The sequence below is a fragment of the Marmota monax genome, unplaced genomic scaffold (genome assembly GCF_021218885.2).
Source record: "Marmota monax isolate L192 unplaced genomic scaffold, Marmota_monax_Labrador192_F-V1.1 WCK01_AAM20220418_F8-fsc00122, whole genome shotgun sequence".
Classification (NCBI taxonomy): Eukaryota; Metazoa; Chordata; class Mammalia; order Rodentia; family Sciuridae; genus Marmota; species Marmota monax.
Genome location: NW_026695223.1, coordinates 1875904 through 1893014, shown reverse-complemented (window position 1 = coordinate 1893014; position 17111 = coordinate 1875904). Strand labels below are relative to the sequence as shown.

Below are 17111 nucleotides of genomic sequence, written 5' to 3'. Positions count from 1 at the left end.
GATTATATTTCAAAGAAGGAAAATTATGTGAAATCTCAAGCATCTGTTTAAGATGATTATATAAACAGAAGAATGAAGTTATTTGAGTTGTGTGTGCATATTTTTGTGTATTTAAAATAGTTGCCATATAATTTAAAAACATAACTAGTAGGTCAACGCTTTTAGAAGCAAATTATTTTTCTTAGAAATCGACATGTCTGAAGTCATTAGAGACTATGTACTTTCAAGCTAATGGAATAAACAATTAATATTTTTGTAGATTGCTTATAACTTAAGTAAACTCCAAAGAACAGAAAATTCAGAGTGGCTCTTGGAGACAGATTTAAAATAGAGTTACTGGAATATAATTTTTTAAAAAAGACTATTTCTTTTAGACTCTTTATCTTGTAATTACAAACTTCAAAGCAGAAGTCTTCAATTCACTATATTGGTTGAAATGCATTCCTACTAATTAAAATGATTCTTCACTGTGTACTGGGTCTCCTGATTTCCTTTATGGATTTTACACAGGCCATAATCAGGCATTGTAATTTGTATTTATTTCTGCCACAATTTTCTGCCATTATAGTTGTGAAGGTCCTTTCATGTTAAGTCTGTTTCTAAGTAATTTAAAACTGTTCAAGACAGTTCAAAGCATTATTCAGATTGAGGAAGTGGGAGCCTAATTTGCTATTCAGTATGAAATCCAAGATTTCTGTCTTATAAACTTTAAAGAAAGCACATTGATCTTTTTGTTAATTGAAATTAAAATGTATAAGTTCTTTTATATTTATGAATTAGGAAGGGAAAAAGTTCTTCAGTGAGAAAAAAATTACATGGGGAAATTCCCAGGGTTGAAGTTTTATATTTACCATGTAATATAATATTTTATGTTTTTTAGAAAAGAAAATGTAACATTAAATATTTGCTGATTTTGATAATCACATTAGTGTTTGGATTGAAGTAAAAATATCAGTCGCAATCATATGATTCATAAGTGACTGTATTTTGATGTATTTTCTTCCAATGTCTTTATTTTTATGTCTTAAAATATACATGAAATTATATTATCATAAGTAAAACTGATAACTAGAAATAGTCACATACCCACCAGTTCGTTGTATAAATGTATACCACTACATATAATAATTGTTCCTTTATGAAAAATTATTTTATGAAACTTTTAGGGTCTGAATGTTTGTTGTCATAAATAATCCTGTAATTAACATAATTATTTGGTTTGTAAAAATCTGTACACATTTCAGATTATTTTCTTATGATAAATCTCCAGGAATGAGATTACTGATTCAATGACTTAAACATTTAAAAATCCTATTAATAAGAATTTTAAAACTTCTTTTTAGAATTTATATATTGTTCACAGTGTACAGAGTACAATAGCAATGTGCTTGGATGAGAAGTGACTTAAATGAAATGTCCTCTAGGTGCTGAAAAAGTGTTACTAGAAGAGATACAAATGCTGTCATGAGAGAGCACTTGACAAAACAGAATGAGGGGAGAAAGTAATATTCCATCCCCCCCAAAAAATTGTGTTTTATAAAGTTAATAAAACTTGGGAGCAAATAGTTATGTTCTAAATTTAAAAAATAAGAGTAAGAACAAATCTATCTTTATTGTTACCTCGTATGTCTTTTTTAAAAATAACAATCTTTGTGTCTTTGTATATGTTAATGGGCTGTTTATCTTTCAGTTGCCAGAAACATATTGTGGACACAGGTCTTTTGACAGACTTATTTATTGCAAATGTATTCTCAGTTTGTGCTTTTCTTTTTGTATTTTTATTGTTTCTTTTGATGAGCACACATTTAAAACATTTTTTATGAATTCCAGTTTTATGAAGTAGGCTTAATTTAAAGATTCTTATATGCATCTTTTAAAAAAATTTTTGTGGTTGCAGATGGACAGAATGCCTTTATTTTATTTGTTTATTTTTATGTGGTGCTGAGGATTGAACCCAATGCCTCACACATGCTAGGCAAGTGCTTTGTCCTGAGCCCCAGCCCTAGCCCTAATATGCATCTTAAATTTGATTATTCCAAGAAAGATCAGGAAGGCATTCTATATTTTCTTCCTGAAGATTTATTGTTTTAGCTTTTATTATAAGGGTTCCATTTAAATTAATTAAAAAAAATTTTTAGTTGTACAAAGACACAATACCTTTATTTTATTTATTTTTATGTGGTGCTGAGGATTAGACCCATGCCTCACATGTGCTAGGCAAGTGCTCTACCCCTGAGCTATAACTCCAACCCTAAAATTAATTTTTATGTATCAATTTTTTAAATTTTTAATTTTTAAATGCTATTTATGCATTTAAAAATGTTTATCTAGTATTTTTCTGCACTATTTGTTGAATGAACTTTCCTTTTCTATAGAATTGACTTGGTGCCTTTGCCCTTTGTGTGTGAACCTTTTTCTGAAATCTGTATCCTTCTAGCTTGTGTATGCCCACACCACTCTGTCCTGATTACTCTAGCTTTATAGTTAGTCTTCAGTCCGGTAATATGATTCATTTCACTTTGTTCTTATAAGAGAATTTTGGTTATTCTAGCTCCTCTGCATCTGCATATAAACTTTATAATTTGTCAATATCTATTGGAAATCTCTTGGATTTTGAATTGGGGTTGCACTAAACTTTTAAAATTAGGATATTAGCAATGTTGATTGTTCCATTCTATGAACACATATATTTATTTATTTATTTAGATGTTTTTATCTTCTCTCAGTAATGTTTTTTTTTTTTTTTTTAACTTCAGGGTAGTTTTCAGTTTCCGGCACAGCTGTTAATTTCTAAATATTTTATGCTTTTTGAGGCAATTTTAAATGATATTTTAAGTTTTACAATTATTATTGCTGGTAAGTAGAAAACTGATGTATGTGCATTTATTTATTTACTTACTTACTTACTTACCTTATCTTATAGCTTTTCTAAATCCTTTTTAGTTCTGGTAGTTTTTGCAGACTCCTTAGGTTTTTCTATACATACAATCATGTTGTTTGTGGGTCAGGACAGTCTCACTGTTTTCTTACATACCTTTTATTTTTTTTTCTTGCCTTTTTGAGTTGGCCAGTATGTTCAGTAAAATGTGAATAAACTTGGTAAGAATTAACATATTTGTCTTATTCTTGATTATAGGGAGAAACATCTATATTCCCTCATAAAATATGTTATTTAATAGGCTTATTTTTAAAGTAAACATTCTTTATTCCCTTAAATATTCCTATTATATTCCTAGTTCCCTCAGAGTTTTTTGTCACAAATGTCTAGTGTATTTGATTAAATGCTTTTCTGCATCTTGCAAAAACGACATATAATTTTCTCCTTTCTGTTGTTTAAATCAAAAATTCCTCTTATTTTTAAAAAGGCTTATATCAATCATGCATTTCTAGGCTAAACCACTCGTATTAGTCTTGATGTATTATTAGTTTTTATCTTGCTAGATAAAATTTGCTAATATTTTATTAGGCATTTTTGTGACTATGTTTATGAAATATATTGGTTGATTAATTTATTTTCTTTGTTCAATTTTGATATCAAGTTTTGTTTGCTCCATGAATTGAAATAAGAAACGACATTCTTTATTTGTCTAAAAGAACTTACGGAAACTTGTTTTATTTATTTTTTCTTATATTTTTATAGAATTTCCCAATGAACCATTTGGCTCTAAAATTCATTTGAGAAAAGGATAGGTACAGAATTATTCAAATTTCTATTCTACTACTCTTTTTAAAGAAAAGAGCCTCACTCCGTTGCTCAGACTGGCTTCAAACTTGTGATTCTCCTGAGCCAGCCTTCCAAGAAGCTGGGACTGTAGACACCATGCCCAGCTCTATTTCTTCTAGAATCAATTTTATTCAGTTAAATTATTTAGGGAATTTTTTCATTTCACCTACTTGTTGAGTCCATGGACATAAAGTTATTTATAATGTTCTGTTATTATCCTTTTAATGACTATTGGATCCTCTCCTCTATTCCTAATACAAGTAATTTGTTATCCATCTTTTTCTCATAATTTTACTTTTCCCACTTACCTTGCTCTCTTATTTTCATATACTTTCCTTTTATATGCCATAAGTAAACCCCACAATTTAATATTTTTGCTTTCAGCAGTGGATTGTCTTTTAAAGAACTTGAGATAAAAGAAAATTGATAACCCTTTGTTACCTATATATTTACCACTTCCAGAATTCTTCATTCATTCCTGTCAATCCAAGTTTTCATGTAGCATCATTTTGTTATTGTTTGAAAGATCTCCCCCAGCATTTCTCAAATGAAGGCAACAAATAATTACAAATTTTACTTTTTGAAAATACTCTTATTTGACACTCAGTTTTAAAATTTTAATTTTATGGAGATAAAATTCTGAATTGACAGGTTTGTTTGCTAATTTGCTTGTTTTAGCACTTTAATTATGTTATTTCATTTTCTTCATTCCTCTGTATTTTTTTGAAAAAAATGTCAACTATCATTTGTACCTTTATTCCCCTGATGATAATGTATTTTTTCCCTATTTTTAAAAAATATTTTTAGTTGTAGATGGACACAATACCTTTATTTTGTTTATTTATTTTTATGTGGTACTGAGGATGGAACCCAGTGCCTCACATGTGCCAGGCAAACGCTCTACCCCTGAGCCACAGCCCCAGTCCGTTTCCTGTATTTTTGAGATTGTCTTTTTATTTTTGATTTTATGAAGCTTCTTTGTGGTTGTATCACTTTCCTATTATCTCTGTAAACAAATTACCACAAACAGTGGCTTAAGACAGCATAAATCTATTTTTCAATTATGGAGTTCATAAGTCTAAAACAGGTTGTTGGTAGAGCTGTATCTTCTGGAGACCTGTGGGTGAATCCATGTCCTGGTCTTCTGCAGCCTCTAGAAGTCATCTTCATTCTCTGGCCTGTGGTTCTGTATTTTATTCTCACATCTTCTCTGACTGACTCTCTTTTCCCATCTATCCCCTATCAGGACCTCTAAGATATTACTAGGCCCACTAAGTTCATCCAGGATGATCTCCTATCTCCACATCTTCAGTGTATTCAGAAAAGGCTCATTTTTGTGTAAGGTTTTCATAATTTCTGGGAATTAGAATGTAAGCATCTTTGTTATTGTTATATTGGGAATTATTCTGCCTATCACAGTGGTTTTCTTTGTATTTACTCTATTTTAGATTGGTTAATCTCCTTGGATTTGAAGACTGATTTTTTTTCCCCCAACACATTTGGAATTTTTTTCCATGTACATTCTGCTCTGTTTTCCTTTCCCTTTCCTTATGGTATTCAAATGCCTGTGTTATAGTTTGCTTATTTTTGTCTCACAGCTCATGAAATAAAATATTTCTGTGTCTGCTTTTGAGATCAGTAGTTTCTATTGACGTGTTTCCATCTGCAGCAGCCCTCTTTACTTCAGTGTTCAATTTGCTCTGAAGTCCACCCTGTGATAATTTCATTTTTCTTCTTCATTATGGATCACATTTTCTTTTTTTTCATGTCTAGTTCGATTGATTATATATGCCAAGTAGATGATTCATTGAATGCAGTCTAAATTATGTTTCATTGCTATCTTGTATGTAGTGCTTTAAGAATATGTTTCATTTAGTTTTCCACTTCTTGCTTTACAAAATATAAAAGAGTAAGTTTAGTATAAGAGGCAAATACCACTAGTCTTGTATTAAAAAATTAATAAGATATGTTTCTTCCCAGATTTGTATGTATGTATTTTATCCCATTGTTCCTGGATATATTGTTTATACTATCACTATTCTAAGTATTTCAGGATATTACAGGTTTTGGAGGAATTATTGTATAATTTACTAATGGGTATAAAACTGAATGTTTCCTTTTATGGCTCCCTTTTTTTTCTGTTTGGTCTGTCATGAACTTATGTAGTTAGTTTCTACAATCTGTCTCCATTCTTTACTCCACTGAGTAAAGACCCCTCGAGTAGCTCACCGGGCACTTCCCACAGGAAATGAAAGCACAAAGGAGAATCTGCCACTGCTAGAGACATTGCTTGAAAAAAAGAATGGTGGTGTTGTTAGCTTTTCTCTACTGTGACAAAATACCTCAGATAATCAACTTTAAAGAGAGAGAGTTTATTTTGGTTTATAGTCTTGGAAATGTCAGTCCATGGTCACTTGCACTATTGCATTTGATCCTGTGGTAAGCAGCACATCATGGAGAAAATCCTCACATTATGGCTATAAATGGAAAAGAGAAGAAGAACAGCAGGTGGGGTCCCAATATTTCTTTCAAGGGCATGTCTTTAATGATCTAACTTTCTCCAGGTAACCTCTACCTTTTAAAGGTTCCACAACTTCCCAGTAGTGTCATGGCCTATGGACTAAGTCTGTAACATAGGCTTTTGGAGTACTTTTGAATTCCAAACTATTTCAGGTGGAAAGAAACACTTGCTTTCTTCTTTCTTTCAGCTTGCTACTTTTTATATTTTTATTTTTATTTATTCTTCCTCTGTATATGATGTAAAGTACTGATTTTATTTTTCTCTATGTAGCATGAAATATTCCCAGTACCATTGGTTAAATTAGCCATCATTTCTTCAATAATCTGTAATGCCACATCAACAAATTCCATATTCTTACCCATATGAGTCTATTGTGTTCTTTCTATTCATTTCCATTATTTTAATTAGTGTATCTTAAAAAATTGCATATCTCAGTATCTAATAGGGGAAGTTTACTATCTATTGCTCTTTCTTCTTTCAAATTATTCTGTTATTTGTGGACTTTTGTTCTTCAAATTTAATAATAGAATACATTAACAAGTGTATTAGTTATGGTTCTCCAGAGAAATAACTAATAACTTGTGTGCACAAGTGCATGTATGTGTATATGTGTTGAGACAGAAAGAAAGAAAGATTGGAGAGATTAGTTGGGCAGGCAGGCTAGAGACCTGGGAAGACTTGATGTTGAAGCTTGAGTCTGAAGAAGTCTGCTGGTGGTAGAATTCTTCTTCCTTCTAAAAAGATCAGTCTGTCTTCAAAAAGTTTTCAATATAAAATTGGAGGCTTGGCCAATAAAATAAGTCACAGAAATGAAATTAGAAGAAAAAAATTGCAAACTTTCTAATATTTCCACTGATATAATCCCATACATATAAATTCCATGAAAATTCACAACAAAGTATTAAAAGTCATAAGAAAGATGGCTGATATCCTATTCTGTTAAAAAGAAATCAATAGTCTTCCACCAATCTAGCCATAGCTCAACAGATATGTCATTTATGATATTAACAAAATCAGTAAATACATGAAACTTTTGTATAGAAAACTTTAGAACTTTATTGAAGGATATAAGAGAAAAATAAGTGGAAAGCTGTGACATATTCATCAATAGGACAATTCAATACACTACTGATCCTAATTTTCCCAAATTAATAGAAAAATTCAATGTCATTCAAATTAAATACCAGAAGTACCTTTTGAGGGAATCTTATTGTGATGATATATGAAGTGGGGAATAATATTTGCTCTTTCAAGTTTTAAAATAGTTCTAATCTGTTCAATTTTTGTATTTGTTACGCAAAAGTTTTCAAATTACAGTTTTTCCTGATATTTTCTTATCTGGGTTTTCTAATTGATTGCCTTCATAACATTCTTAGTGATTTTCAAAAATTCTCTGTTATATCCTTTGCTATCTTCCATCTTTCTAAAAGTAATTCAAATTAGTGTTTTTCTTGTTTAGTCTGGCAAGAGGTTTGTTTGCAGGTTTGGTCTTCAAAAGACAAACAGCTTCTAGTGCTGTTGATGGTCTCTGTTGTCTACTCTGCCAGCTGCTGACTTCTGCCTTGAGCATCCTCATCCAGGATGAGGCTGATTGATGGGCAGAGCTGGCAGCAGGGATGAGGAATGGGGGGGTAAGACTTGCTCTTGCTTTATGACACAGGGCTTACCCTTGGCAGGTAGAGTAAGGATTTGAGTAAAAAATCAGAAGGCTTGAGAGGAGAAGAGAATAATACAGAGAGGAGTACAGAGAGAAGAGACAGAATCTCAAGTCATAGCTGTGGACCAAAAAAAAAAAAAAAAAAGTCCTGTAGGGCACTAAGTGACAAGAGATGCACTTATTCAGGGACTATCATAGTCTTCCTCCCCAGAAAGGCAATACTTGAAATGTTACAAGAGTAGCACATGCCAAGTTCAACAGTTAATTGCATTCTTAATAAACCAGTGTCGTCTTATTGCTAAAGAATTCATCCTAGGAAATCATAGGTGTGTGTGGCTCTTGGTGGCTGTTTTAGTCAGCTTTTTCACTGCTGTGACTAAAATACCCAACCAGTACAATTTTAGGGGAGGAAAAGTTTGAGAGCTCAGGGCTTTAGTGGTCTCAGTCCAGAGATAGCAGGCTCTGTTCCTTGGGGCTCAAGGTGAGGCAGGACATTATGGCAGAAGAGTATGGTGGAGGGAAGCAGCTCACATGATGATTGGGAAGCACAGAGAAAATTTGCTTGCCAGATACAAAATATAAACCCCAAAGGAACACTCCAATGACTCACCTCCTTCAGCTATACCGTGCCCACCTTTAGTTACCACTCAATTAATCCCACTAAGGGGATAATTCACTGATTGGGTTAAAACCCTCAAAAGCCAGTCATTTCTCCTCTGAATTTTCTTGCATTGTCTCACACGTGAACTTTTGGGGAATATCTCATATCCAAACTATAACAGGACCTGCAACTATATAGGATGTTAAGTCTTGACCACTCTGAGAGATGAAAAATAAATTTTGCTACTCAGTGTTTTTAAAATTACGTATGCCCTAAATTTGTTCCAAAAATAATTGAACATGTGTCTTTTACAATAGGAGAAATATCTTTATTCTGCAAGCTGATGATGGTGGTTCCTCTTGTGAGCCTGCAGTGATCTTGGGTAGATGCTGGTGGGCCCAGAGAGCTGGCACTGATAGCGATTGAACTCTGCTTGTTTGTAGAACATGTAGAGCATCCTAATCTGAAAATCCCAAATGGGACCAGCTGTGAAATTAAAAACTTTTTGAGCATCCACTGGGTGCCACAGCTGAAAATTTCACATCTGATCTCACATGCCCAACATCAAAATGTGGACACACCAACAATAACATTTAAAATTAGCTTTAGGCTACAACTGTAAGGAGTACACTTTATGAAAGGTGTATGACTTGAATCCCATTCCCCAAGATTTTTCATTATGGTTATCCAAATAGTCTAAATTTTGGAAAAAAAAAAAAATCTGAAATCTGAAACACTTCTGGTCCCAAGCATCATAGATAAGTAGTACTCACCTGTTTCCATTGTTGACCTATTTTTTAGTCTGAGATGATGGCTTCAAAGTGCTTTATAGTGCTGTCTAGGCCCCCTGATTCTAAGGAGGTTGAAGGTGTTGAAGCAATTTGCAGTTCTGTTAAACTCAGAGGAATACGTTCTTAACTGGCAAATTTTTCATTTGTAGCTGCCATTCAGCCTAGTTAAGGTGAGGTTTGGGGGAGATAAAACGGTATTTCCTCTAGTGGATGAAATGGATAATATCAGGTGCATATTGGGCTGAAAAGTACAAAAAGGCAAAGGAAATATATTGAGGAATTCTTGAAGGAGAGACAGTGGTTCAAATCCACAGCTTAGATAGCAAAAAAAAAAAAAAAAAAAAAATCCTGGAGGATCAGGTGGAAGTCCAAAGTGAAGCTCCCCTTGCTCTCTTGTTCTCCCACCAATGGAATAAAAATGTGTCTAAAGCCCTCTGTTCAGCATGTGTAGCATCGAAGGTGTTCAGTAAGTTATGTTTGGGTTTTTATTCTATTTTATTTCCCTTCTTTTTGTCTCTGTCTTTTCCTTCTCTTTGCATTTATAATCATTTTTTATTGTTCAGATTAATGCAAAGTCCATTCAAAATATCAGATAAGGACAATATCTGGCAGTCAAGTAAATGCAAATTGGCTTCGTAGAAATCTCAATTAATAAGTTTTTCTCCCTCTGCTCATAAAGAGCCTTATGGCAACATGCTGATAAAATACTTCCCTTTTCCTGAGAGTCAGTCTTTTAGATTTTTGTGCTAGAGTTAGTGTTTGATTACTTTTAAGCTTTTACTTCATTATAAGTTAATAGAAAAACAATTTGCCAGTATCTTTTAAAGTTAACATTCATCTTAAGTAATGACACAGAAGTTCTACTCCATTCTATGTACCTAGGAGAGTATATATCCACCAAAATATGTGTACTGCCAATAGCCAAACGTCCACCTGCCAAAGCATTGGGAAGAAATAAAATTTGCTAAATGTCAGTCAAACATAAGAATGAACAAAAGATGTCAGACACAGGTTACAGACTATGTGATTTCTTTTTTATGAAGTCCCAGTTGAGGCAACATGAACCCATGGTGATAGAAATCAATAGTGGTTGCCACTTGGTTGGTAGGAGGACTGTGGTAAATGTCAAAGGGGTGTGTGGAAACCTCTTGGCTGTTATAAGATTTTTAAAGATTGATCCAGATAAAGTTTTATGCTAACTGTATGCAAATATTCATTAAACTCTTGAATAAAATTTGTGTCATCTATGCATATCATTCACCAGAAATGTATGATTTTCATTCACCCCTGCAAGGATAAATGATACAAAAGGCATATTTTTTTACTCAGGAGAATTTTGACTTGACTCAGAGTCAGTGTTAACTTGACTCTTCATTCTGTGGCTACCAAGGTGAACTGAGCTCTTGTGATGTTTTTATTTTCATCCTCAAAGCTCTCCAGAGTGTTTTAAATTGAGTAATTACCATTCTGCATTCTATTTATCTTACACAGGTTAGAAATAGTTTGAGGAAGGTTAATGTGCAAAGGAAAAACCTTCCCACATTGGAAAAATAACCAAGGATGGGCTGCAGAATTAAGAATGGGATAAATATAATTTAGAAATTAATCACAGTATACTTTAGTTTCTTTATATCCTTTTTGTAGTACTTACATAGGTTATTTAATGGGAATAGATTAATACAAAGGGAAAGCTTTTGTATTAGAATAGTGTGGCCAAATTTAGATTTTAAATACATAAAATAAAAAGTGGTGATCAGTGGAAATTCATGATAAACTCATTAAGAGCTTTGACTATTTAGCTGATTGGTAGAAATAGCTTATCTGATGTTTCTTCTTATACTGATGGCTAGTGAATTTTAGTATGTTTATCAAAATCCCTTTGGACATGGGGTCTCTAGTTCTCTTAAGTAAGAATAACTTCTGGCTCTCTTTCAACTTGTTTGGCAGGCTGCCCTGCAAGTCGGGGGCCATGGAGAAAGGCTGCACCAGTGTCGTGAGGTCATGCTTCTAACGTACAAGTCCATCCCCATGCAAGTGGACGGCGAGCCCTGTAGGCTGGCCCCGGCCATGATTCGGATCTCCTTGAGGAATCAGGCCAACATGGTTCAGAAGAGCAAGAGGAGAACCTCCATGCCTTTACTCAATGAGTGAGTCTGCTCCTTGCCTACCCGGGTTCCCATGAAGACCCTGACGAGCAGGTCGCAGAGCATGTGCATGGTCTGGGACCGCGCTATTGGGAAGGGGAGAGAAGCCCAGGAAACTCAGCAGTCCCTGGTGTCTCTCCTGGGAACATATTCTTTTTTGCTGTTGTTGTTTATTAAAGGATCCCTTGATCCTTTTACTTGTTACCTTATGACAGATGATTCTTCACTGGCCACTTGGATACACACATATCCTGGCAAAAATCATAAGAGAGATTTTAGGGTCATACAATGTACCCACATAAGGCGTTCTTTTGGTTTGGGTTTAAGGGGCATGCAACTGGCCTGCTCTTTACCCGGTCCCTGGGAGGGTGGTGTTTCTCCAGTAACAGAGGTTGGCCGTGCTGGCCTGTGGTTTGCCTCTGTTCATTTCGCATCCCCTTCTGCCTGTTGGTGAATGGTGCCTTTCCTGGTGTTTCCATCTGGGGTCCTGTGGACTTTGGTGCTTCAGCTCAGTTCTGCTTTTCTGTGCAGCATCCTACAATCCTGACTTAACCAGACCTATTATTTCTACTCTTAAACACCTGGTATCCCTATTGGGCTCTTTTCCTGTTTTTAGGTGTTTTGATTAAGTGAATTGAGGTAAGGCAGTAATGACTCAATAACTTAGAATGCATATTTGTTTTTCGATGTGCCTTACTCCAATTGGTGATGTAATTGTCTTTTTGGGATTAGAGAAGTGGATGGAGAAAGAAGGGGCTTTGGGGCACTTTTTGAGTACTTTCTGTGTATCATGTCCCTGTGCCTAAGGCCATTTCAGGGCTTAGCTTGAGCCATTCTCTGTCACAGTGAGCAACCCTCAAGAAACTTCCTGTTTGTGGCCTGTGATGCATGGTTACTGTTTGTACTGAATGGCTGGCTTCCTCAGTATTGCCTGTAAAGCCACATGCTTTGCCACCTGTTCCTAGAGTCAAGGTGATAATCCACAGAAGTTCCTAGAATAACCGCTGACACCAGTGCCATGGCTCCCATAACCTCTCTGGGGTGGCAGATGTCTAGGAAGGGCGGCAGCCAGGGCTCTGCAAGTGTTGTGGTTGGCATCTGCTTCCGAGTCCGAGGCTGGGGGAGAGGTCCTCTCCTTCCTTCTTCCCCAGAGCCTGGATTTTTCTGGAATGTTGCCCAGCTCATCTTCCAGAGCTGCTGTGAAGTGAAATTTCTTGCTTTATTTACATTTTGCAGCTGATGAAACTCCTAGCCCATTCCTGATGCTTTTTATCCTTCTTACTTTGTCCTTTCTTCTAGGTTGAATATATAATTGATGAGTTTGTATGTTTCAAAGGTGGGATGTCAGCAGTTGTACCTGGTTCACCACATTTCCTCTAGAAATGAAAGAGTTAAGCCATGAGCCATTGGTTTGGCAGAAATCTATGAACTAATAAATGAAAAGCCACTTCTGAAGTTATACCATAACCTATGGGGTCAGGTCACATTGATAGATGGTCTATTAAGAAGAGATCATGAAGCTAAATGTCTTTGATGTCTATAAACAAAGAGCTCACAGCCTCATGCCTAGTGTTTCTGTATTTTATAGACATGAAATTGTATTCAAGTGTTTCAATTCCAACAACTCTTACCCTCTGTTAAGAATTAAAATTTGCTAAGTAATCATATTGTTTAGAATTTATGTGGGCTTTCTTCTCATGTAAAACTAAATACAAGTAGTTTTTCTTTTTTCCCCCTTCTTTGTCCTCATGGCAAATATGACACATGATGTCATTTCCTGTACTTAGCTGGGCAGGTATTTAAGAAGCAGCCTCAAAAATGCAGTTACTTTCTCTCCACCAGGGGGCAGTGGTGTTTTCATCAAAACAGCCCCAGGCCTATGAAAGACCTATGTAAAATGGGAATAAAAACATGCTTTTCATTTCTTAAAAAATAATTTAAAAATGAATAAAAACCAAACATTTTATTAGTACAGATGGAAAACTATTATTCAACACCACAGTTTAAGCATATCAATACAGATAGCACATTTCTAAAAGAAAGCAAAAACCTAGTTACTAGTTAATACTTGCTCACTGAACGATTTCTTTCACCTTGATCTTCATTCATTCATCCTTTGCATTTAGATGGCTTCTATTTCACTGGAAGTCAGGTTTTGAAATCTAACTTTTTCCATGGGATTTCCAAGTGGAGGGAGTTTTAAGTTGAAGGTCGGGCTTGCCTTTAAGACTTCCTTCCACCTCTGGCACTCCAAGCATTCCTCTGACCTAGCCATTGTGTGTGAAGTTCACTCTTGCATGTAAAGAAGAGCTACTTGAAAGACGTCTCATTCCTTTATTTTCTGCCTTCCTTTCTTCCCGCCTACCTTTTTTCCCCCTTTCTTCCTTGTTTCCTTTCTTCTTACTTTATCCACTAGGACTAATTTTTTTTTTCTGTTTTATTTTATTTTTTCTGTTTTATTTCTCCTTTCTTTCATATTAGAGGAGAAAGGGAACTGCTCTACAGTGTCTTTAGAATCTTAGCTGACACACCTGTGTGTGTTCCCCATAAGGGAAGGCCAGCCATTCAGGTCATCTTAAGGAATGTGCCTGTCACACAGCATGGAACTGCGACGGCTTGAGATTTCAGGGCTGTGGCTCCCTGCACAACTGCTTTTTCACCAGGACAGTGCTGCTCTTCCTCCTGAATCTGACCTTTCTCTGGGAGGTTGCATCTTAGACCTCTGACTTCAGCCTGGGTTTTTGTTTTTTCCCTTAAAATTGAAAAATCATACCCAAATATCTTAATTCACATTTTTACCTTAGTATCCCATAACATCCTCAAATTATATGCTAAAGCTTGGACTCTTTAATGATTTCCTCGGCTTCTCCTTCTTGCCATCCACATGAGCCTAACCCATCCAGGTGTGTGAATGGAACCACCCTCCATTCATTCACAGTGACCTGTGGAGTCATCTCAGTCAAGTGTATTTTTTGACATCTGCAGACCAGCCACCACTTTCTTTGAAATCTGCCTTCTATTTGTGGCCCAAGTCTTTGACTCTCTCCCTGAATGTCTTCTCTCCTTGTAAGACAGCCTTAGTTCCAAGGCCATATGAGTTACCTCTTGCAGCATTGATGAAATATCCTGGGGTTCATTTCCCTGCACCCTCTGATGCTGCCCTTCACATAGTCTCTTCCAATACTCAGCTATGATGGTTTTTCCAGAAATGAAAAGCCCCATTCCTCAGCTTCACAGCCTTCCTGGTCATTGCCTTCTTTGTCCCCCTTTCTTCAGGCTCCAGAAGTATCCCTTTCCCTAAGTGTCCTTTCTCTCTAGTTCTAGGTGTTATTTGCCCCCTTGCTTGGCTTGGTTGCTTTCATCACACAGTTTATTGAAATGGGGCAATTGCGGGTTTATTTGTCTCTGTTCTTTGGGGAGGCCCTCAGGTTTCCCCCTTGGGATCCCAGTGCCTGTCCTATCAGTGACTCCTCCTGGAGGAGATTCATAATGCCATCTCGATCACTGTGTTTCTCAGAAACCATTACAAACATAACAAATCTAAAAAATCACAAATATAATGATGCTGGAGAATATGTTTTGATCACCTTTTATTGTGAGTAGAGGACACATATCGAATAATTCCAGGTTTTTGGGTGCTAGTGTTCTTGCACAGCCTGGGGAATCTCGAAGGCTGGATGAAAGCATAACTTTGCTAATCTCAAGGAGGGGTGTGGGAGGCCAGCGAGTGGCTCCATGGGGAAGTGTGTGCCTCCTCTCCTTGGTGTCCTGGATGACCTGAATGAAGCAAGGGCGGCCATGGCCACGCCTCCTGTGCCCGCAGCCCACCCTCCCGCATTGGCCTGTGTCCGGTCGGTCTGTGGCTTGCCTGGAACCAGCCCCTTCCATGTGTCCTGTCGGCTTCATTGCTGTCACCGGCTTCTCTGGATGATTTCCATGACTGGCTTGATTTTCCTTTCGACCATTGTTGGTGATGCGCTCATTTAATTTCTGTTTAAACTCTGTGTGTCTCTCTTTCTCTCCCCGGCTTGCTCCTTGTCTGTCCACGCTGTCCTGCTGACTCTGTCTTCGCTGCTCATTCCCCGCCGCCTCTAGCATCCACCAGGTGCAAGCTGCGGACCTGAGGCGAGTGTCTGCTCCCCCCGGCTCCTTCTCCATGTGAGTACAGTGCCATTGCGTTTTTACACTTTGTCCCCAACCTCTCCTGCTCCTCAGGGTTCCACTACCTGCGGCGTCCTTTCCCTTCACAGGTCTGCTGCTCTGCTGAGGACACCTCCTGGCCACGATTGCTGTCTGGTCCCCTTCTTGGATTTGAAACGGAAGCTCTGATACCCTTCATGCTCTCTGTCTGCATCCATCCTTTAGGATTAATGGTTTCATTCAGGTTGCAGGGGCTCCTACAGCATCCCATACTAAGCACTGTTTTTTTGGACTGCGGACAAAGCCTTAGACCCCTCCATCGCCTGTGGGTTGGGGTAGAGTTGAAGGAAGTGCCTACCCCCTTGATGTGTGGGTGGACCCCCAATGTTATGTGTGGAGTGTTGGGTGTCTGTACGTGAATATTTCTCACTGTAATGAAAGGTCAGTGGCCCAGGCTGGGACCGAGTTAGTAAAATGTATTCTTAGATCCATTTAGTAGTCTGTGCACAATGTACTCAGGATATTATATTTGTTTTCTGCCAAAACCAACCAAATAAAAGGAAGATATGTTTTTTGTAGGATTTCACATTAGGATATTTTGATACCCTTCCTCTGTCTTGTCCTCCTCCTTTTCTCCACCTCCTATGTACTTACCTAGCATTACGTATGTTAACTTACTCTCCCGACAACACTATGCCAAATCATTCTCTGTTGTGTATACAAGGAATCTGATGTACAGAAAGGTTAAGCAACTTGCCCAAGGTCACAAAGCCAATAACTCAGACTGGGATTCAAACTCAGGCAATCGGGATTCAAAATTCCTGCTCTTAAACATCGACAATCTGCTGCCTCTCATCAGTCAGGATTGTGTGTATCTCTCAAGGCCCACTGGAATGATTGCTTCCCAAAGACTTCTTCCTTAGTCTTACTGTCAGAATTAATTACACCCCCACTGGAGCTTACTATTGATGAATCTGTTATAGCTCCCGAGGTCTAACTTGGTATTAATCACAATGAGCTATCTGTATATCCCACTGTTGACAGGTCTATTTCAGATCATTGCCAATTTCTTCTTAGGGATCTTTGTGTTGCTGGCCTTGTTCACAGGTCTAACACATAGTGTTCTGAAACCCCACAATGGTTGGTTGGTGGAATGAATGAGTAGAAGAATATATCTAGTGGGATTGAAAAGCAATTCCTGAAGTTTAGTTTAGATCTTACTTTCAATTCTAGTCTTATTTATTAAAAATGTATATTCATGAAAAAATAATTATTCTGCATTTTCTTACTGTCAGAAGCTATTTTATGCTGTATACCTAGTGGTGAACACCACAAAGCACTGCTTCATGGGGCTTCAAGTTGAACAGTCAAAAATCAATAAGAAAATGAATTTCTAATTTGAAGGTTATTGCTGGAGCAGATTCTACTTTCTGTGTTCAGTAAACTTGAGTTTGATGAGTGGCTTATAATGATCCTTACTGTTGCTGGTTCCAGTGATAGATAGCAAAGCTGTCTCTCCAGTGATAATGTCAA

General features: G+C 36.6%; 1 protein-coding gene across 13 annotated transcripts in view; it reads left to right on the top strand.

The window, feature by feature from the left end:
• Positions 1–17111, top strand: part of Dgki (diacylglycerol kinase iota) — a 428822-nt gene that overhangs the window by 283762 nt on the left and 127949 nt on the right. For 9 of the 13 annotated variants that reach the window (XM_058575765.1, XM_058575763.1, XM_058575762.1 and 6 more), the window contains 2 exons: positions 11242–11441; positions 15534–15596. In XM_058575765.1, the coding sequence (XP_058431748.1) occupies positions 11242–11441; positions 15534–15596 (263 nt within the window). The remainder of the gene's footprint in view (positions 1–11241; positions 11442–15533; positions 15597–17111) is intronic. The other 4 variants (XM_046434202.1, XM_046434200.1, XM_046434199.1 and 1 more) reach the window with 1 other exon arrangement.